Source organism: Carcharodon carcharias, chromosome 8 (assembly GCF_017639515.1).
Source record: "Carcharodon carcharias isolate sCarCar2 chromosome 8, sCarCar2.pri, whole genome shotgun sequence".
Lineage (NCBI taxonomy): Eukaryota > Metazoa > Chordata > Chondrichthyes > Lamniformes > Lamnidae > Carcharodon > Carcharodon carcharias.
The window spans coordinates 77,158,553-77,182,507 of record NC_054474.1 but is presented as its reverse complement, the minus strand read 5'-3'; the positions used below and the strand labels follow the sequence as shown (position 1 = coordinate 77,182,507).

The 23,955-nt window shown below is 42.2% G+C and overlaps 1 protein-coding gene across 1 annotated transcript in view; it reads right to left on the bottom strand.

The window, feature by feature from the left end:
- Positions 1-23,380, bottom strand: part of LOC121281217 (alpha-1B adrenergic receptor-like) — a 34,818-nt gene extending 11,438 nt beyond the window's left edge. The window contains exon 1 of the mRNA XM_041194006.1: positions 22,098-23,380. Within this exon, the coding sequence (XP_041049940.1) occupies positions 22,098-23,064 (967 nt within the window). The 5' untranslated portion in view covers positions 23,065-23,380. The remainder of the gene's footprint in view (positions 1-22,097) is intronic.
- Positions 23,381-23,955: the final 575 nt, after the last annotated feature.

The following is a 23,955-nucleotide window of genomic DNA, read 5'->3' as shown; positions in this document are numbered from 1 at the left end:
TTAAATCAAAACACTAACTCATACCAGGCATTATATGGTAGATGGTAATATGGTAGAGTTGAGATGCCTCCCCATTGGAAGTGGTTGTAAAAGGGACAGTATTGGTCAGTGTTCCTTACCCAATGCTTAGCAGCTGCTTACAGAGCAGCATTCACAGTAGCCTGGGAGCAAGTCAGTCACTGGCTTCTCAGGGAGGACTGGCATGTGGGAATGAAGGAACCAAACAAGGGGGAGAAAAGAACTAGAACATGAGATGGGGAAGCAATGATTTGGACATTGTACGTTCTTCTAATTCTATTTATCTATCTATCTATTATATCTTTCATATTGTAATCAAACAGAAAATCCTATTTATAAATGTTATGTGACAAATGAAAGATGCTTACATAAAAAGCTGCAATGTCCCTCGCAAAAATTAAACTGCTGGTGAAAAGCTTAAGATAACAATATTCAAATATATTTATTTTTTTATCATTATCTTTTTCTAGATTTCCATATATGGTAAACAGCATCCTGCAACAAAAGCATTAACTGGCTCTGTGGTACCATTCTTGCCTATGGATTAGATGACCATGGGTTCAAGCCCTGCTCCAAGACGTCAACATATAATCTGCATTGACTCTACGATGCAGTAGCAAGGGAATGCTTTCCCTCTGTAAATATACTAATTTACAGACCCATCTCTGTGAACAACAAACCAGAAAGCATCCATTCATTAAAAACTAATGAAAGAACCTTCCATGTGTTTCCAAGATCCGTAAGTGAAATTTGAATGCCATCTTAATATTAAACCAAATCTATTTGTTTTTTTTTCTATGTTGACTGTGTTAGCACTCATTCCACTAGGCTATCCACACCCCACTATAGTTTTCATAATGCTCATCAGAATTTGCTAAAGCCTTCAATTTGATGTCAGAACCAAGCTTCATTATTTTTCCTTCATAAAATAAACACAGAAAATGCTGGTAAAATTCAACAGGTCTGGCAGCATCTGTGGAGAGAGAAACAGAGTTAACCTTTCAAGTCCAATCTGATTCTTTTTCAGAACACCCCTTTGTTCCTTCAGCTGATTAGTCCAGTTCATTTATTTATATTATAAATGAGAACAGCCTCAACAAAAATCCTGTGGTCTTTCCAATTTGAAAAACTTTCCTTCCCCCTTATCTGCTCTCTGTTCTCCACCCAGCTCTCTATCCATCTGTCTACACTACCCTTAATTCCATGTGCCATTATTTTTCCCATAAGTTTAATTTATAGTACCCCGTCAAATAATTCATGGAAATACACATCATTGATTCTGTACCTAATATCTTAGTGGAAGCAACATAGGAGAGAATATTCCCCATGTCGGGTGGGCCGTGTGGGAGCGGGCGATCCAGTGGCCTGTTTAAATGAAGGCCTGGCAGCCTTTGCAAAGCTGCTCACAATGACCGGGAGAAGAGCACATCAGAGGGGTAATGTGCATCACGCAAGTTCGGATGATGGATCATCAGGGCAGGCCAGGATGGAAGGTAGGCCAGCGGGACAGGCCAGGCCGGAGGGTAGGCCAAAGGGGCAATGTGCCCCTCATTTTTCGGATGAGTGCCTAGCTGTCCTCCTGGAGGAGGTGGCAACACAGAGGGAGGTCCTGCTTCTGAGGGACAGGAGGCAGAGGCCTCCCCGACCAAATGTGCGTGGGAGGAAGTAGCCAAGAGAGTGACCTCCCATGATGTGGTGCGGTGCACATGGCTCCAGTGCTGCAAAAGATTCAACGACCTCCTGCGCTCATGAAGGGTGAGTACCATGTTGGCTCAGGTCACTTAATGCAGCTGTCACCCTTTCCCCCCAGCCCCCACCCCCTGCATCTCTGAGTATAGTAGTGGCATTGAATCCTTCATGGTATGTATCCCTCGCTGGGTGTGCTAGCAGATATTGCCCATGCTTAGTTCACTCTGAGAGGGTTGGGCTAGGATGTGTTCTGCCAAAGTATAGAATGGGGGTGAAAGTCAAGGATCTGCACCTAGGCACAGCACTGGAACTGTGAAGCATTTCAAAGTCAGGGTGCTAACATGCTGGGAGGGGAGCTTCCAGTTGGCAGGGCACCAATCCATCTGCTGGTGTTGGTCTTCCATGTGCTTGTGCCTCCTTGCTTAGCAAAGTGACACCTTGTGGTGCCACATGTGAAGAGGCAACATTTGGGCAAGGGTGGCGGGGGTGGGGGGGGGGCGCGGGGTGGTGGTCAGCCCTGGCTTCTTTGGGTGAGTGTGCGCAGCAGCAGCGTAACGAAGAACTGGAGTCCTGCAATGTCCCACTCTGGCAGGGATGTGATGGGAATCCGGGTGCAGGCTGGTCTAATCAATGTTCTTCTCTCCTTTTCAGGAGAAGACTGCACACAACGGCGCCAAGCGGATGCAGACTAGCGGAAGCCAGGCCCAGTTGGCGATCCTGACACCTTATGAGCAGCAGGCCATGGTGGCGGTGAGGCTGGGGTGCCATAGGGAGGTATGTTTGGCAACACTCAGGTCACCATGTGTGTCCCAAAAGCCATGGCACTGCTGAATGCTCAGTGCTGGAGTTTGCAACATGAGTTGACCATTGATTATGGAAGGATGAGTGCATAATGATCTGGGGAAGTGGCATGCAAATTGACATTGTCTCCACTTTAACTAATTTAAATGTCCTAGTTCTTCCTTTCAGCATCACTGGAGTAGGGCCGGGAGGAGGAGGCAGAGGGGCCACCTCTCACCCCTAAGGCCCTGAGGAAATCCACTCACCAGCTTCACACCATCTCTGCCAGGCATGCACCAGCACAGATACTAGCACCTCGGTGGGAATTAGATCTTCGGCTAGGGTCCCGGGGCATGGTGGTGAGGGCAATTCACACTCGCTTGAGGTGCGGGCAGAGACAGAGAGTGCCCATGGCGCTGGAGGACTGCTGGGGACCAGGTATTTGCTCGGCCAATGGCTGATGATGTGCCTCTGGAGCCGTCCGTGAGGTAGTAAGCGCTGGAAGTGCAGCAGAATATGCGGGACGATCTGGCAGAGATACATGAGGCTCTGCGTGGCCAAGTGTCCGTGCTTGAGGAGTCCACACGGAACATCACCGGTGCATTGAGCCTCATAGCTGAGCACCATGCTTCCTCCATGGAGACTCTTGTGGAGATGGTCCTCAAGGAGAACAATCAGGGCCTCCTGGGGCTGCGCTCGGATCTGCAAGCCCTCACAGCTGGTCATTGCCCGTTTGGGATTTGGTTTGAGCACCATGTATCCCAGCTCGGTGCCCACCCATCTACGGTGAGTAGAGAGTTCCGAAGCGACCTCATGTTGACGCAGCAGCTGCCTGTAATCTCTGCGGGCTCCTCTCAGGGCACTCCAGATGAGGGCAGCAGCTCCTCGGCCCCTCTGCCAGTGACTGTGGCATCCGATGAGGCTGCAACAACTGGGGAGAAGCCAGCTGTGGAATTGGCAGCTCCCTCCCAGGCAGGGCCATCAAAGGTTCCACGGGTGAGAGGGCATCCACCAAGGTCATCGAGGACAAGAGGACAGCACAGTGAGCAGGCTGTCTCAGATGCCAGTGCCAGCGAGGGGACAGCACCTAGACATAGCACTCGTAAGCATAAATTTAAGGCACTTTAAGCACACCACAGATTTCTCACTGGTACTTTTATGTTGGCCCTTAATAGTTTATTGAAGACTTAGTGTGATGTCCAACACCTTTTTTTGGTTTATGAAGGTACATTTGTTCTCTCAAATTTTGACATGTTGCCATGCCTCAGGGTGATTCCTTATTTTTGCAGATGGATGGGAACCCATGATGTTATGAGTGAGTTGTTTGACATTGAGCTTCATTGACAAGGTTCTTAGTTAATGTTATTATCCAGGCTGATTTAGCATTCAGGTATAGAGTGTGGAGCCTGCAGCCTTGGTGTGTGTTGAAGGTCCATCTGCGGTGGGCTAGCTGAAGGTTCTTTGGATTAAAGCCTCCCGGATGTCTCTGCCTCCTTGGAGTATGCCCAGGTCAGCGTCTTCCCCCTCAGCCTTTCCCTGTGTGTGCTCATCCTCAGAATCACTACTGAACTCATCATGTGCATTCGGAGCAACTGCATCGACGTCTTCCTCATCCACTGCGTCGCCCCTTTCCAGTGCCAGATTGTGGAGAGCGCAGCAGACAACCACTATCAGCGACCCACGATCTGAGGGGTTTTACAACTATAAATACCTTATCAGTAAAATAACCATAGAAATTGATATCAGTTCATGTGATTTCCAGAGTCCAGAAAGTCAAAGCCCAGAGCAGGGTTCCTTCACGGACAAGTTCCAATTCTGGTGGGTTACTGGCAGAAGTCAGCAGCGCAGAATCCCTTAACAGTGGTTGCAGTGAGATGAGATTGCTATACACAGACTTAGTCTGCTTGGCAGGCGATAGTCAGAGTCTTCCACACAAACAGGCTTTGAGTATCTGAGACTTGTTGCGGGTTGCTTGGTCAACCTGTTGTCTTGCAGGTTGGAAGCAAATCAGCAAATTGCTTGTTTCTGAGTTCTCAATGGAAGATAGAGATTTCAAAATGATCACTCAAACCATGTGAGCTTCTTCCTTCACAGTGGTTTCAAAAGGGATGTTTATCTGACGTCTGGACTTGACTTTTGGTTTACGCATTACAACATCCCAGCCATTAGCCTCTGAAAGAGCCATTATCCATATTAATGACCCTGCTCCAGGTAGTTATTATATTGGTAGACCCTCGGACGCTGCTAGAGGGGTAAGCTTATAAAGATGCAAATGACGTCCATTTCCTTTCAATAGTTCCTTTTTGAAATAGATCTTGACAGTCCTGGGTGTGAGATTCCATGAGCAACATGTCAGGGCATGTCTCCATTGCAATCCATATAATGTCATATATAATCCATATATGGCATCAGGGTTAGCAGCTTGCCTCCAGTGCACCTGGCAGTGAAGGGGAAGCACCACAGTGCAGTACCCAGAAAAGATTTAAGAAGTCACAGTAGACATACATACTATAGGGGGAGAGCATGGGTGCTTATTACCTCTGCCGCTAAGGTGGGCAGAGGTAATGTTTTTGCCGCTGTTTGTTAGTCTGCAAACAAATATATCTCAAAAACTAATAGACAGGTTTCAATGAACTTGGTACACAGATGGCTTACTGATTAATTTTTGGCAAAGATGCTGATCTGGTTCCAGATTCTGGAATTTTTTTGAAGGATCTGTTAACATTGGGAGACAGAGTGAACTTGCTTTTTCCTTTTAGAATGTTGTGGGCTGTTTCTTTTGGAATGTTGTGGATTGTTTTAGAATGTTGTGGATTGCCTCAGCTGCTGTGAGGGACTTTGGCAAAGCTGTCAAAATGTGAGCAGAGTTTTCAGAGCATATTGTTAGATGTGGATTGGCCTGAAGTCTCCTCGGTAAGGTGGGCCCTCTTAGTAAAACATTCCTTTTCTCAGCTTTGTAATCACAGAGCACCAACCAAGCCTCACAAAAGAGTTGTGTATTTGTAGTAAGGTTGGGCTGAATTTTACAAGGATGGGGGAGTGTATTGCTCACCACTCTATCTAGAAAAGTCATTCACAATCCTATTTACTTTACAAAAGGATTTACCACAATGATATTATGCTGGCCTCAACAGGCAGAGAGTGGGACATCACTCCTCAGTTTGAAGAATCCTGCTTCGGACACCATGAAGCAGGCTTTGTATTCTTGAGTATGTTAACAGTAAGTCCTTTTTAACAACTCATAACTATCTACATGTTTACAGTAAAGGGTATAGATATGGAGCTGACTCCATCCTGGGTCTTTATACATCTCTGTCCATCTCTAGACTGACCCTGGTCTGGGCCATGGGCCTTCTTATAACATTGTGTAGGCAGTACTATACTCAGTCCCACATTAACCCTGTATGTACCAGACCCCACTACTACACAGTGGAAGGAAGTCCTGCCCATGAGCACTGCTGGCCAATCTGATCCACTGGCAGCTCTTGCAGTCCCAGCAGCACCAGAACTCAGAGGTGGACACTGCTGAGATTGCGAGCAGTCCTGTGGCGAAGATTGATGGGGACCAAACATATGAACATATGAACAAGGAGCAGAAGTAGATCATCTGGCCCCCACAGCCTGTTCTGCCATTTAATATGATCATGGCTGATTGGATAGTAACCTCAAATCTGCACCCCGCTTTCCCCCGATAACCTATTACCCCCTTGCTTACCAAAAATCTATCTACCTCTGCCTTAAAAACATTCAAAGACTCTGTTTCCACCACCTTTTCAGGAAGAGAGTTCCAAAGACACATGACCCTCTGAGGAAATATTTTGCCTCATTTCCGTTTTAAATGGGCCACTCCTTTTTTAAATACTGACTCCTAGTTCTAGATTCTCCCAAGAAGAGGGAGAACCAAGAGGAAACATCCTCTTCACATCTACCCTATCAAGTCCGCTCAGGATCTTATATGTTTCAACCAAGTCGCCTCTTACTCTTCTGAACTCCAGTGAATACAAGCCTAGTCTGTTCAACCTTTCCTCATAAGACAATCCACCCATTCCAGGCATCCACCCATTCCAGGTAAACTTTCTCTGAACTGCTTCCAATGCATTTACTTCCTTCCTTAAATTAGGTACCCAATAATGTACACAGTACTTCAAATGTGGTCTCACTAGTGCTCTGTATAACTGAAGCATAACCTCCCTACTTCTGTATTCAATTCCCCTTGCAATAAATGATAACATTCTATTAGCTTTCCTAATTATTTGCTGTACCTGCATAGTAGCCTTTTGAGATTAATGCACATAAGAAACCCAGATCCCTTTGCACCTTAGAGCTCTGCAATCTCTCAGTACTTAGATAATATGTCTCTCTTTTACTTTCCCTGCCAAAATGAACAATTTCACATTTTGTCACATTATATTTCATTTGTCAGATCTTTGCCACTCACTTATCCTATCTATATCTTTTTGTAGCCTCCTTATGTCCTCTTCACAAATTACTTTTCTACCTATCTTTATGTCATCAGCAAATTTGGCAACCGTACCATCGGTCCCTTCACACAAGTCATTTATATAAATTGAAAACAGTTGAGGTCCCAGCACTGATTCCTTACATCTTGCCAACCTGAAAAAGACCCATTTATGCCCATTCTCTGCTTCCTGTTAACTAGCCAATCTTCTATCCATGCCAATATGTTACCCCCTATACTATGATCTTTTTATTTTCTGCAATAACCTTTGATGTGGCACTTTATCAAATGCTTTCTGGGAATCTAAGTACAGTATATCCACCTTTATCCACAGCACATGTTACTTCCTCAAAGAACTCCAATAAGTTGGTTAAAAATCATTTCCCTTTCATGAAGCCATGTTGACTCTGCCTGATTACCTTGAACTTATCCAAATGCCCAGCTACAGCTGCTTTAATAATAGCTTCCAATATTTTCCCTATGACAGATGTTAAGCTAGCTATACGGGACTTGAAATGAATGCTGGGAAGACCAGGGGCTTTCACTTTATAAGTAAAGCTAAGACCTACTTGTCCAATTTCCTGGAAAACTGGCAACTGTGAGGTGGCCCTATCATGTACACAGCACCTGGCGAAACAGAGAAGTACTTGGTAGCTAGTATTAACCCGTGGGCAGCATAGCTGAGGAGCAATGGGGGTCCAAACTGGAAATATGGATAGAGAATCTGAAGACAACAGCACTTCATCCTATCCAAAGGATAGAAACACTTAAAACCCACATGAACTCAAGAATATATTGTTATTTGATACTTGCAGAAGTGTCACAGAACACACTGATCAAACTTGATCACCTAATCAAGAACGCAGTAAAAGAAGTCCTCCACCTCCCTCCACATATCATAGATGGAATCCTGCATAGCAGCAATAGGAACAGAGGACTAGGCATCCTAAAGTTGGAAATCTAAATTCCAGCAGCCATCATCCCACTTTCTGTCTCCCTCTCTTTTTGAATACTGGTAAATCCCAGGCTTTTTGGACGGGGACTGATGGGGCACCCTAGGGAGGGGTGGTCAGTGAATATGTTTTGGAAGCCAGGCAGGGAGGCCACAAAGGGGTGGTCATGATCTTAGGGGGTGCCCTCAATACACAGAGGGCATGCCCCAAGGGATGTACTCCCCCATTCCTTCCCATCCTTTCACCAACTTTGGTGACAAAATGACCTTTCCACTCTCCCTTCCTTCCACTGCCCAGTGCATTATGGCAATGGAGGCAGGTAGAGGTCCTTAAGTGGCCATTAGTTGGTCACTTGAGGGCCTCAATAGGCCTAAGGGTGGGAAGCTAGTGGATTCCTTACCCACCCACATATTATGGAGACCAGGTCGGGGGTGAACAGAAAGGTGGCTCCCCACCTACCATGTTTTACATGACCCCCTGCCAAAATCACATCCGGCAGGGGCCAGAAAATGCAGCCTGTTGAGTAAACACAGCATAGCCGAGGTATGCCCTCAACCGAGTGCCCTTTTCACTTGTTCATTTTGCATCTATGTGAGAGATTGTGCTGGTAATCTTTATTAAATGATTATGTGCAAGTATGGACATATATTTATTGTTGTTGTTTTTAGTGTGAGGGGTTTTCCGGTTGTGTGTTGGCTTGAAGGACTGTAATCCAGGAGGTTATTGGTCATGTGTGTCTCAGCAATTGCCTTTGCTGTATGCCTCATCATTGACATATGCCCTACTGGCCCTGGTGGTGATGGCTTGGAGCGACAGGTAGGAAAGCTGTTGCAAGAAGTCTTGTTGCAAGAAGTCTTCTATATTCTCATGTGAGAGACTCCCACATCTCTCTGGCACCGATTGCCTGTTGTCCCTTAGGTTCTGCGGCTGGCTGGCCTGGCTCCTCTTGGTTGTCGTCAGAATCCGCCTCAAGACTCGTCATCAATGGATGTGAGTTGATCAACAACATCCTCCTCTGCTCGGGCTTCTCCTTTCTCAAGCACCAGGTTTTTTAGGGCGCAGAAGACCACAACAATTAGCTGAGGCTTATAGCAGTGCACCACTTGCTTGGTGCAGGCATCTGAATCTCATTTTGAGCAGAGCAATGGCCTGCTCAATGATGGCCCTGGGTAGATGCATGGCTCTGGTTCTAACACAAGTTGGTCTCTGTCCATGGATTTCTTACAACAGTCATAAGCCACCTCTTCAGTGGCTAGCCCTTAGCTCCAAGAATGCATCCCTTCAATTGCCATGCTGGGTAGAACAGCTGTGGCTCCTGGGAGCACCTAAGGATGTTTGAGTCCCAGGGTAATACGCACAGATCTGCGTGATCCTTTCATGATGGTCACACACTAGTTGGACATTCAGGGAGTAAACACTTTAATGTTGACAAATGCCCCTGGCTGCCCTCTGGAGCCTTAACGGCCACACCAACTTTTGGGAATCGCACAATGCACCTAAATCTTTTGCCTCTCCTAACCTGACTAACCTCATCCGTGCTGCAGGTGATGAAATTGTTTGCTTGCCTGAACAAGAATACTCCCATTTCTAGGCCCCTTGCTCTCTAACTCTCCTCCATAGGCTTGATTCAGCCTGTTGCACCTCACAAAAATTCACAGATTAACACTCTCACCTTCAGCAGCAGACTCAGCTGCTACATCCACCCTTTCTGCTTTGCCCTGTTTTCAGACATTTTCAACCACCTTTGTGGTGCCCACGCATAGCTGCTGGAAAACGCTACACCTTTGGCCAATGCACATTTCGTGAAATGGAGTGAGCCCCATTAAATTGCTGACAATTGGGTCTTAAATAGCATTAATGGCCACTTAATTGATCATTTTGCAAAGGCTGGTGGGCTTCTGATTTTGGGCCACATTTGCTTTCTGTATTAGCAGAAACTGGTGTCATGATGACACTTTGTTGACCCAAAGTCATGACACCATATTTTACAGAGGTGCAGGAGGGCCACCCACCCGATTTGTCTCTGTTAAATCCAGCCCATAGAATGTTTGCAACACAGGAGGCCATTCAGCCTGTGATATCTGTGCTGTCTCTTTGTAAAGCTACCCAGCTACTTCCCTTTTCTGATGGAAAGTTACAAACCTGAAATGTTTAACTGTTTCTCATTCCACAGATGCTGCAAGACCTGCTGAGTATTTCCAGCATTCTCTGGTTTTCATTTCCGATTTCCAGCATCTGCAATATTTTGTTTTTGCATGAGTTTATAGAATGCTTTCATGACGACTTCCTTATAACAGTATATTATGGAAGCAACTTGAGGCATAGTTATTTAGATCTCGTATTGTGTAATGCGGCAGGTTTTAATTAGTAATTTCAAGGTAAAAGATCGTCGGGGAAGAAACAATCATTTACAATTGAATTCCATATAAAGTTTGAAAGCAAATTTTTGGGGTCACATCTTGCAGGGCATTGAGGAAAACTTCTTTCAGAGTTTGAAGGATATAAATGTTTGCACAAGGCTTGCTATCCTACAGATTAATGACCAACAATATTATATTCCTAAGGAAATGCAACAGTGCTGCTAGGAAACTTATTTCTTGCAAGGCAGCCCCTCTCTGCTCAGTCCTGTATCCTCTTCACATCTATGCTCCTTGGCCTCAAAGAATTCAGTTTCAAATTCTTTACTCTCCTCAGCAATTTCAATTTTGAGGCCTTCAGGAGAAGAAAAATTGCAGAATACAGAGCAGATCCCCACAATTCATGAAACAGTTCAAGGGGGAATACTGAAGAGAGCTCCCAACCTATCTAAGTGCCTGAATTTTTCCTTCAGCGTTTGTGTTGTCTTTTCAACTTTGAGTCTAGATTTGAGCTTTGTTCCGGTGTTCCTCCACTGTGGTGGTGGTTCTTCACAATGGTGTTAACAGTATAGAATTGCATATCTCTTCAGAACCAAGCAGCACTTGGATAGTGATTCTGAAAGAGTGTGGGGAACAATGGATGAGTGATGAATGAGTCATGGCAGCTCCAGTACACAACACAATAACATATAGGAATTTGTGCCTATCATTGCACACTAATTAAACATTCAGGGAATGGAATTGTTTAGTAAATGGTTTGTGTTCATAGTATATGCACATAGGCCTCAAGTTTGATATATTGCTTCCAGTACTGATTGAAAACTCGATGAATTAATAAAATATAAAGGCAGACTCAGTCATTTGTCTTGCTTTTGCATTAAAATTTAATGAACTGGGCTGCCCTGGCAAAGAGGGGATTAATTACTAGCCTTTGCAAGAAAAGATATTGCAAGAAAGGATAGCAAATTGACTGACCTTTGGGACAATCTGGCGGCAAGAAAATGAATTATTGTTGTTACTTTCTCAGCCACAGTTAGTGCTGTTCTAAATCTGCAGTGATTGAAGGGCATGCTATTCTCAATTCTGTCAAATCCAGGACCCAACCCATATTTCCAACCTATCTGATCGATTGGTCTGGTTATCTCCCACTCATTTGACTGCAGCATCAAGCCCTACGGAATCACTAGTGCAAAGATTTGTATGACAATATGGAGAAATTCATTGCAACCACAGCTAAAGAATTAATTGCCAGAGCTTCTCTGATAGCTTTTTGGGTAATTGCATTACTTCATACTGAACTGACCATTACAGAACAAAGTGTCTCATGTGTGAGCCCCCGTTCTGTGCTGAGTTAATTGATCTCAGCAGGGATAGCACTACTAGTCTATGGGCAAGGGAGATATCCTATTCGCTGATGTTATCCAGTGTCCCTTTCTAGAATGTGCAGGATAGAATTAGCAATGATGTGTCAAGTGCTGACAACATTTATTGCGAAGAATCATCACTGCAGATTATTCACTTGAATGAGGTACAAGAATGTAGCCAGGTCTCAAGAAGCTTGGCACTATCCAGGACAAAGCAGCTTGTTTGATCAGAACCCCATCCACCAATTTAAACATTTGCTTCCTCCACCACTACCTTCTCGAGGGCATTAAGGGATGGGCAACAAATTCTGGCCTTGCCAGCAAGACTCACATCCCATGAAAGAATAAGAAAAAGTACCCCATTTTAAGATATTGCCTTCAGGAGAAAGGCCGGGGGGGCGGGGGGGACTGCAGGGCAGATAAAGCACCTAGAACAGTGGAATGTTTACAACAAAGGCAGTGAGGATTAATCAAGATCTCATCCATAAGACAAGAAATATGCATGTTACAGCTCTGTTGGACAATTAAGTATTTACCTGACAGCTTAAAACAAGAATTCAGCTGTATGTGTGAATATCTGCTAAACATAGTTAGTGGGTGACAATCAATTAATGGTTGATGGTGGAGTCTAGATTATTTAATGATTAAGATAGCAACTGAAACTTTCATTAACTAAATTAAATGCAGTACAATTTCAAGTTCACACAGGACTACATTTCCAATAGAGCGCATTCATAATGATTCACATTTATACACTTACAAATGCTTCTAGTTTCAATAATAAACATTCACTATCATTATGGTTAGTTACAGCCTAGCAGGCCAACACCTGCAGGTCCGGAGTACCAGTGATAAAAATTCATGTACTACCTACAATTACAGTAGAACACGCACATTATATCAATTGGTCTTTAATTAACACACACATGCCCCATTGTAGTTTACAGCAACATATACCACAGTTAACACAACATAATGGAACAGAATTTACTGTCAAAATAACAGTAAGTTTGCACAGCAAATTCAGGGGAGGGCAGATAGTTAAATTTGAAAATCATTACTGTGCAAAAGTGCACCACTCCACCGTTAGCTTCCAAAAAGACACCTTGCTGTCTGATTCAGCATTTGAATATATTGAATGGTGTGAAGTTCCTGCACTCGCACTGTAGATATAAACAAAATTCACCAGAGAATTTTCAAGCTTATCTATTTTCGTCTAAGTACATTTTTAACAGGGTGATAAATCTTAATTATTGCCAAACAACCTCTCTGGCACTAATTCCTACTAGTGTGTCATTTCATTTGTTAAAATTTTAATTGTTGGGAGTTTTTTAATATTGAATTCCTTTTTACTTTCTCTTTTTCTTTTTACTCTTGCTTTAAATCCTTCCATCCCTTTATTTCACTTTTTGGACTTGATTTGACATTTGAATCCATTATTCTAGCCTACACTTCCTGGTTCAGAATCTGTCTCGCTCAGCATCAATGGTTTAATTTGATTGTTTAGGCAGATAGACAGTTGTTTTTCTGTTCACACAATTTCCAGATACCCTGTAGAGAGTGTCATACTGTTTCCATGCATCCCCTACACACACTCAGACACACACTTACAGCATCTTACTGTGCAAAAGCTCATGGGGCAGTTAAATGAGCAAGGGTGCAGCTAATTCATCGGCTGGCTACACTTCTTGCCCCATTAACACATACTGCAATGTGCATTTATGCACAAAAATATTGTTCTATTGTTACAGTAAACACATTAAGAAAGGCTCACGTTTGTTTATTGTTAAAGGGCAGGATTTTCCATCCCTGCCTGTTGCCAGGATTGTTCGGTCCCGCCGAAAGTCGATGGACTTTTGGCTGGGCTGCCAAATCTCCCATGTCAGGTCCCACCACGAATGGGCTGGAAAATCCTGTTCAAAGTAATACATATTATTCTACCATTCCAGGAACACAGTTACTGTGATGACCTTTGGCTTGAAAGCAGTAAGAGTAAGGAAAATTTGTGATTCCATTAAAATGTTTGGGGAATCTGTAATTTTTAAATAAGAAATGTGAAAAGAATTTTCAAGAGCTTATACCAATTGTAAGGGATAAATTACGATTTGTGGATAGTAAGAAATCCAGGTGACCCTTGACCTAGAAGCAGTAGCAACAAGTTAAGTAAGTTAAAAAATGGAGGTTATGTGGCAGACACGGAAGAAGAAAGACCATGAGAACAGAAGAACTGGCTGCTGCCTGTGGAGAATCGGCTAGGTCCTTGAAGGAAAGGGCCTCAACTTGGAAGGACAGTATGGCTGAAACTGGGACTATGCAGGTAGAATAGACTGCATAAGAATGCCATGAGATAGATTTTGGTATATCTGTTATTCCCATGTGCAATTTACTGATTGTGATTTGCAAGTTAATTCATGTTTAATTTATGTTATTATTCATGTTAAAAGTAAAAGTTATAAAGTGAAATCTTGTTGCCAATTTCTTCATTTGGGGGTCACTCGGTAAATTTGGCCATTTTTTGGCTTGCAGATCTCCTTGGGATCATAACAAAATGCATGTTGCTACATAGTTATAGTAATATATATTTAATTATAAACTGATCTAGCACTACACTACACAAATTGATCTAGGTCTACAGTACTATATATTCACATATTCAGACTCACATTGTTCTGGAGGAACACACATTGACTCACTTCATGCTTTATAATACCATGATACTGGATTCCTAATCAATAAATCATGCTGCTGCTTTTGTGTATTTAAGTAAACAAGATCACAAGATACAATACTTTGTAAGATTTAATACCAAAATGAAATGGTTTTCGCACTAGCTATGAAATCAAAAATCTCATGGTTCTTTTTTCCTGATATTTGAAACTTGTTTATTATTTCATATTGGCACACATATATAACTAACGTAACAGAGAACTCTATAGTAACAGTTGCACATACATTGCTCTATCATAACAGTGACACATACTAACAGAAACAACTCTATAGTTATCCAACTACTGTAGTGCATAATCATCGATATACACTGTTACACATTTAAAACACACATAATGTTTTGCATTACACATAAAATTACACACTCATTAATACAATTAATACTAATACTACTACACATTCTGCTCTCTAGATACGGTAATGCATACTGCACTATAGTGACAGTATAATATATTGATAGATACTGCTCGATAATAACAGCAATGCATATTGACCCACACTGCTCTATAGTTATGGAAATAAATGCATTGTTCTCATTAAGTTATTACATGTTTGCAGACAAAATTCTACAAGTTGCACTACAATTATGTATATGCGCACATGGTGAAACAGTAAACATATTTATGAAAATTTCCTGTCTTGAGTGTCCATAGACAATTAGTAACTATGTTATTTTAAAACATGCCCATGATTTTGTTAGAAATACAGAAAAAAATAAATTTGCCCCATTTACAATATTTCTATGCAAGCTGGCAGAGAAATTCATACCCTACTTTGATTTAGTGTAGTGATGTGCGCTCTTACACATCTCTTTTAATGACACAATGCATAAGTAATGGCATGTGGCAAAAGACCTGTTAACCTGACATCTGTCTTTCTTCCACTGAATGCATGAATGCACAAAATGATTTACAATTGTTCAGCTTGTATTACAAACGTTGCTGCCAGCTAACTCCAAGATACAATTAATTTTCCAATGATGTATATTTAGGTAGGTAAATCAGGGTGATTACTAGACTTCAGTTATTTGAATGCTTATCTTTCTCCATTTTAATAAATCTAATTTGGGCTTTTTTTTCAAGAAAACATTCAGTCAGCCTATATGGCACCAAACATGTAATTGCAATCATGTTTGTTACTTAAGATTATTTAATTTAAATTATTTCTGTTAAATTATCCACCAACTACAGATACACAGAAGCTGTAATGTCTGTGCAAGTCTAGGGAAATAATAAAATAGAAGCCTAGAATGTAATATAAATTCTGCCAATTATAAAGTAAGCTTGTTAGACCGAGATAACATTTCAAGCACATAGCATACATAGTTGCTATGAAGTGGTTTCAGCAATGACATACTGCTGAAAATGGTCTCAATAGAGTACTATAGAAAAGAGGGAAAGAAAAAACCCAAAATCATGTGCAGTCCTGACCAAAAGTCCATTATCACAAAGTAGACTTAATTTTGTATAAAGTGAACACTACATCTTTGTGCGCAACTTGCTTCCCAATTTAGCAAATATGTTTCCATTTTACCTAGGCTAATATTCCGTCATTAACACAAATTGACTTAAGGCACTTTCACAAGTTGTGCCTAGTTAGTTATAGTTTATTCAGGACAGCACCCTGTTGCTCTTTAACAGCTGTATGCTATTTCTGTACTGTAACTATTTACATTTCAAACATTTACTGTCATCACTTAAGGGTCATTTGAAACAGACTTAACTCTGACTTAAATGGATTGCTTGTACTAAAACTCAAAAGCAAAATTCAGTGAATGAATGAATAAATGAATATCTTTCCCAAGTGACACCTACTTTCAGAATGATTATTATGAGGCTAGTTTCTTTGCAGTATTGAACGTACATAGAAAGAAAATACATTTGATTACCATGTGGAGTGTGGTTTCACAGTGAATTCAATGTTTACAATGTATATAACCAGTTTACAAATGAAATGCAGAAGAAAGCAGGAGCCTGCAGGACCAGGAAAAGGAACTATTGGGGTTATCTAGCTGCCACCAGTGATTTAAAGTATACTCTGCTCTTTGCTGGATGTTTGTCTGCTAGCATCTTACCTAGTTTATGGCACAGAAGCAGACTGCTGGGCCTTTTTCAGTGTTTACCTAACTTTTTCAGCAAAAACCTTCTATTCCTTTCTCCCTCATAAATATATATACTCTTAAATGCATCTAATCTAATTGCTTCAAATGCTCCACCTGGTAGTGAGTTCCACATTCTAATCACTTCCTGGGTAAAGGACTTTCTCCAGATTTCCTTATTTTGATGTAAGAGTCGTCTCCGGAGGTTCAATTTAGGCATTCTTATGCCACGAATTAACTGCTACTATCCATGTTGGCTTTTTATATTGGCTGATCATGATTAGACATAAAGGGTTTGCATACTCAATGAGAAATAACCACTGGATGAATATTGTTCCATTAAAATAGCTATGGAAACATTTTGGCACGTTTTGTAATAACGTGACATGTAGCAGCATAAATAGCGGCTCTAAATGTTTTTTTTTCTATAGTTTATAGGGTGAAAGGTCAGTGAAGATATGCAGTAATTGGCATATTATGATATTAAAAGTTGTGGAGGTCCCTGGCTGTTGTCTCTTTCACTAACTGAGCACTTATGTGTAATGGAGATTGAACGAAGAGTGGTTTCCTGATATGCAACATCTGCAAAAATCATTGCCGCAACTGAAAGATGCAGGACTAACCAGCAGTCCTTCACTGGTGGAATCTTTATATTGAAATAGAATGTAACATTTTCTTATTTTGTTGCTGATATTCTATTCTAGCTCTTCAATTTTAAAGTGACAGCGACAAAGCAAATTTTCTGCCAGTTTTCTTTGACGGGAAATTGTCAAATTGTAAAACTACCGGGAATTTATTCATTATTTTACAAATCACTTTGATTTCCTTTTAAATCCGGCACCAACTTTTAACTTGGGAAACGGTTTTCACAGAAGTATTTAATGCAAGGCTAATGGGAAAATGTTGCTTAAGAATCTACAGCCGCAGGAGCATGGCAGAATAGCTCATATGAGTAACAATTATCGCGTGCAGTATGAAAGAACATATTAACAATTAGTTTTTTGATCTCTTGTTTTCACACAGCCAATGCGCCATGAAGCGTTTTATAGGCCTAAAGTCTGAAATATGTGTCCTGTGTTTGTGTCCAAATCCTCACTTTGATTTCTCACTCCTACTTGTTTTTACTCCCTACTTAGTAAAAAGCTGTTATCCAGAGAGTTAAAGAGAGGTTGGGAAACGTCCTCATTCTGTTTGTAATACAAATATTACCAAGTCACATTTAAACAAACAAATCGCTGCTGGAAAGTGAATTGAATAACTTATTATCACCTGTGAAAGCTATAAAGTATTCTATTCCTATCGCTAAGCGCGTAAAAAAGCCCTTAGAGGTGGGATGAAGGGTCACAGACCTATATATAACAGACCTATAATTTGACAGTTTTATGCACAGGATAAGTCTCTGGTGCAGTATTCTGTGAGCTCGAGTGGTGCTTTCTCACTGAACCTATGAGCCTGCTACATCTACAGAATTACTTACAGTGTTCCGCCAAACGACTGCTTAGTAATAAACAATCAAAATCCCGATAGCTTGAGTAGTAATGTTCAGGTTCTCTGGTGTTATGTAACTGCAGTTTATAGTTATATCTTCCTTTGCAAGTTCCAGCATTTCCGCACCAGGTCCAAAGGCAATTCAGTAAATTCATTGTCTGTTATCTCTATACAAAGATATTCGCCCACTGCATATAAATACTCAATGTTTCTCATTTAAATTCACAAGTATCTATCCTCACAACATTTTACTTCCCCTTCTGTGCTGATCTAGCAATAATTTTAAGATTATTTTCTCTTGTTTTGAACTTCCCCAGCAGAGGAAATAATTTCTCTGCATCTACTCAATTGAGTCGTTTCATCATTTTAAACAACTCTCTTAGATCACCTTCTAAACTTAATGGAATATAAACGAAGTACTACGCGGACTATAAGAGTATTTCCGTCATTTGAACAATTTACAATTTCTTACAGGGTGGACAGCATGTGAACAGTCATCAAATGAGAGAAAGGAATAGTCATTTGGAATCAACTATACAATAAAAAAACGAACTTTTGGTGGTTTTTGAAGGACACAAATTGAAGATTCTGAGACTGGGAGATCTGGAGGGAATGACTATACTGGGTGAAGAAGAGGCTGCTCATGATGGAGGTGGAGACTGAAGCTAAGCTTATGCAGGAGGACTGGTGTGGTGGGCGACATACCTGGAGAATATTTCAGGGCCATGGAGGAATGGGACTGGACAGGACGAACATAAGGATGAGAACCTTAAAGACAATCCTCTAGGTCATGGGCTGCATGTGGAGCTTGCTATGATGGAGTGATGGTGATGCAGACCTTAGTGTGGATTCAGATGTTGGCCAGAAGATCTTTGTAGTTTATAATGAGAGTGGGGACAGGGGAGAAAAACCTTAATTGAATATTTATGTATATATTGAACAGAACATCCTTGGTTTATTTTGCCCTGAACCATGTATGCAAATGAACATCACAACAACTTACATTTTTACAGCTACTTTGATGTTGAAAAACAACACAGAGATGTGTTTTTTAATGAAAATTTTAAATGAACTGGGGGCACAGAGAATTTGGGAGCTTGTAGCAGTGTAGGAGGTTATAGATATGGGGAGGAGTAAGGCTCTGGAGGAATGTTAACACAAAAAGGAAAAGTTTGAGTTTGTGGTTTGGGGGAGCTGGCAGCCATTATATATCAGGACAACTGGAGTGAAGGAAAAGTGGGACTTGGTATTGGATTGGATACAAACAATAGAGTTGAATGTGTTCAAATTTATGGAGAATGGAGAATGGGACACCAGCCAGAAAGCTTTGGAGTAATTGAGTCTAAGGGTAATAAGGGAATAGACCATTGGCTTCAAGTGCTAATGTAAAAACACAGGAATGTATACACGCTTATCAAACATTTGTATTGGTTAAATGGTACTTTGACATTGCCACAAAATCTTTCACATTCACTGCTACTATTGATCAAGCAGATTATTAATCAATACAAAACTGCACAGTCACCAATGCTTTCTTTGGAATTTAGCTCAATATTAGCATTGAAAATAAGACTGAAGGTATACATTACTGTAACTTGGCACATTCTAAAAAGATTAGACATTAGTCAGTTTCAGGAAAGTAACACTTGTAGCATATGCTAATTACTTATATCAAGAACGCAATCCATAGTATGTGATGAATCAATCAAATACTGCAATCATGATATGCTAAGTGACGAGATTCATGGTCATACTATTTAGCAGCCCACGTCTTCCCTGCCGGTTTCAGCCATTCACACTTCACCCATGTCTTGTAAATGCCTTTGAATTCGCTCATTTTGCTCCTACTGCTTTGCGTTTGTCAGTTCTGCCATTTCATAATCTCCACTCAAGCCTTTACAGTTAATTCCTTATTTAGCGTGTATGCATTTTCGTCCTTCCCCCCTCTCCCAATCATATTCCTTTGGTCTGCTCCCGTTTTAATGCTGATCAAGCCTAATAGAGTTCAGATTTGACAAATATTCTCCCCGAAATGTTAACGTTAATGTTCTCACCCTAGATGCTGTCTGACCTGCTGATTCCGCCCCCACCCCCCACCCCCCACCCCTATCTATGTTTCAGATTTCCAGCATGTAAAGTTCTTTTTCTAAGCTTTGCTTTTAGGCTCTTTAGGAATGTAGCAATTGCAAGTCTCTGCCAGTTCCGACTTTTTGGGGGGAAAAGGTAAAGACCGTGCCCCTCGTTAGCATGGTAAACAAAGCGCGTGGGACCAAACTCAGGATAAGGATTGCATCAAAACTGACAGTGATTAGTTTAATATGCTTATATTAAAATCATGCAGCTTAACTTGATCAAGTTATGAAATGTTTGAGCTGACGTTGCACAGTGCTGTGATGCCCTACTCACTTGAATGGTCAATAGTGAAGAGGAACATGAGCAGCAAAAGAGCTAAAAAGGCCCTGTAGCAGATGGAGTTTGTCTCAGTGGGCACCGGAGTCAATCCTGCAACAGGGCCAAAACTAAATGTGGCAGCAACTTGCCAAATACGCAGTCACGTGGCTACCTGAATGCCTTGTCGGGAAGGTATTTAATATTTGCTGTTGACGTGAGTAAGTTACCAGCTCGGTAACGTCTATGTAGACATCTAAGTGTTGGCTCCAAGTGAGGGAGTTGATGATCCCTTGGAAATCAACAGTTATGCGTTATTTTCACTCACTTTAGTCTTGGTTTATTCTTTTATTTTCCTTTTCTGTAATACATTCTGGTTAAATAACATCAACATACCAGCTTCAGTAATGTGCTAAGTCATTATTAACTCGTAGCAAAGCAGTACTAAAGCCCGGCACGATTCCGTATTAACCGTTAATATTAATTCAGCCTCCTCTCACGGTTTCCAATTCAGAACTTCCTCCTCAAATGCATTAGCAATCACCATATGAAAATATTAGGGATATATTTTCAAAACAATGCTTTTATGGAGAGTGTGAAACGAAGTGATATTTAATGCTGGTCAACATTTTGGTAATGGAAATTGAAATGGGTTATGTTGAAATCGACATCTTTAATGAGGGTTATTTTCAGAGTACATTACCAGTCTCGATTGATTTTGCTTTCCTCCAGAAATTGTTACTGAAACTCGCCCAATCTTACCACATTTTAATGAAGGTGCTCTTCCAATCAAGATGAGGTTCCCTACCTACACTGAAGGGAGTTCCAGGGGCCCCGGCAATAAATTGGTTGTTAAAGGACAATAATGGACATTTCTGTCGCCTATGGGCATAATAATATGGCCGAATGACGCCCACATGCTGTTTATTCATTGATTTGGTATGGGTGTAAACTTCGGGCAAAACTCCCCTGCTTACGTTCCTACAGTAAAGACTTTTTCCTCAAAAAAGTTTACATTTCGATAAAACTGTAAAAATCAATGAAATATTTTATTCGGATAAGAATGCAATAGTGTTTTTTTAACTTCTGGAGCTTGTATGGAGAGGTGCAGTAATCCCTCAAACTTTTTTTTATCGCAGCTGAACCAATTACCCCCCAAAAAAATCACCGTGAATTTTGTAGATCTTTACAATGATCGATGCAGCCATTTTTGTGATGAATCGGAATACATTGCCACTGTCCTAAGAACTGAACCATCGCTGTGCGCTCAAGTTAAACTGTGATCCGAATAGCTAACCAGAAGCGGGAAAGTAATAGAGCTTGAACTTTCAAATACAAGTGCGAGTAGAAAGGTGGTGGGGGGCATAAATTAGATCAACATAGAGGAAATCCACCACATTTATTCACTGCCTGATACCTTGGCTGTTTAACAGATTCACTAAACCTCTGAATTGGCAGCGTTCTGTCTGGTAGGTGCCAGGACTGCGCTAAAATTCAAATGTTAATACTGCGCAATAGAGTCTCACCCACAAAGTCTCAGGAAGCGATAGTAATATATGCACTGTATATAAATTCATCAACAAGCTCCCTTTGAAAGATCTTTAAGGGACTGATTTGAATATTAAATGTGAACACATATTTTGGTCTGTTTGTCCCCTAGGCTGATCTTTGTTACAATGTCCACATGGTGGTCATGAGATGAAGGACAATAATGAATCCCAGTTCTTCAAATGATGGATCCTGACGATGTTAATCTTTACGTTAACTTCTACTTACCAAGGGGGAGAGCGATGAAGAATGGCAGCCAGCAAAGAATGAACATGCCCATGACGATGCCAAGTGTCTTCGCTGCCTTCTTTTCTCTGGAGAATTTGAGAAGACGGACAGAGAGTGAACTTCTTATGTGATGCCCCTTGGACCTGGAGACGATGGACTCGTCCTGAATGTTCCTACAATGGATGCGCAAAGTCAGCTCCCTGGAGTCCGATGTCTCCTTCATCACCCCAGCCTCCAGGTTCTTGGTAGTCCTTTTGGCCACAATGTAGACCCTGACGTACATCACCAGGATGACAGTTAAGGGGATGTAAAAGGACCCCAGCGAAGAGAAAAGAGCATAGCCGGGATCTTCCGTGATTTGGCACTCCTTCTCATCCGGCGGCGCTGGCTGTTTCCAGCCCAAGAGAGGGCCGATAGAGATGACTATGGACAAGAGCCATACCCCTACCACAACGAATACTGCCTTTTTCTCTGTTACAATGGAGGGGTAGCGCAGGGAGTAGCGAACCCCTATATAACGGTCTATTGAAATGGCACACAGGCTCATGATGGAGGCAGTACAACAGAGCACATCAACAGCTGCCCAAATATCGCAAAAAATCCGCCCGAAAATCCAATAGCCAATAATCTCAAGTGTGGCTGAAAAGGGCAGCACCGTTGTACTTAGGAGCAAGTCTGCGATCGCCAGGTTTATGATAAAGTAGTTTGTGGTTGTTTGTAAGTGTCGGTTGAAAGCTACGGAGAGGATGACTAAAATGTTACCGACCAGCGCGAATAAAATGAAGAGAACCAGGACCAGCCCGAGGATTGCTCCTTTAGCTGAGCTCAGGGACGCCGAGGTGCTATTTCGGAAGGTCCCGTTTGAGCTATTGGTCGTCAAGTTCACATCGGAGAAGGGGGGATCTGGGGATGATCGGTTGTCGCCAACTCCTCCGGCAGAGTGCACGAAATTCATGTTGAGGATCATTCTCCATATCAGCTCATGTGCCAGCCAAGCGGTGAAGTCCCATCACAGAAAGACATCCTACGTCAGGACAAGAAGAGAAAGTTGTTCGGCAGAGAGGAGGCGAACCGTCTTCACCGCGAAACCCAATCTCATTGGGAAAGTTTGCTGCAAGCGTGTTCTGTGAGGGGCAAATAATCTCCAGGTGACCCGGGACCATTTGTCAAGGGGGTTACCTCTGAGAGAGAGCCAGGATTGCTCCCTCTCTCTTATCTGGGGTAGGGATCGCCTCTCCGCTCCGCTGTGTTGCTGCCTCCCTCCTGCTCTCCGCTTTTATATAAACTGCTAAATGCAGAAAACAAAGATGTCAAAGGTGCTGGATCAGGGTGACGTCAGGATCGGCTCGAAGTGGGACTGAACGTTTTGTGAAAGATCAGAGCGATTCAGCATCAAGGGAGGGCGTACACTGACAGGGAGAAAGACACGGAGGGTGTATACTGACAGGGAGATAGACACGGAGGGTGTACACTGGCAGAGGGATAGACAAGGAGGGCGTACACTGACAGGGGGATAGACACGTAGGGTGTACACTGAGAGAGATAGATACGGAGTGTACGCTGACAGGGAGATAGACAAGGAGGGTATACACTTACAGGGGGATAGACACGGAGGAGGATAGACACGGAAGGTGTACACTGACGGGGGGATAGACACGGAGGGTGTACACTGACAAGGAGATAGACACGGAGGGCGTACACTGACAGGGAGATAGACAAGGAGGGTGTATACTGACAGGGGGATAGACACGGAGGGGGATAGACACGGAGGGTGTACACAGACGGGATAGACACGGAGGGTGTACACTGACAGGGTGTCAGTGAGGGAGAGAGGCTGATGGACGTTGTCGGGTGTACA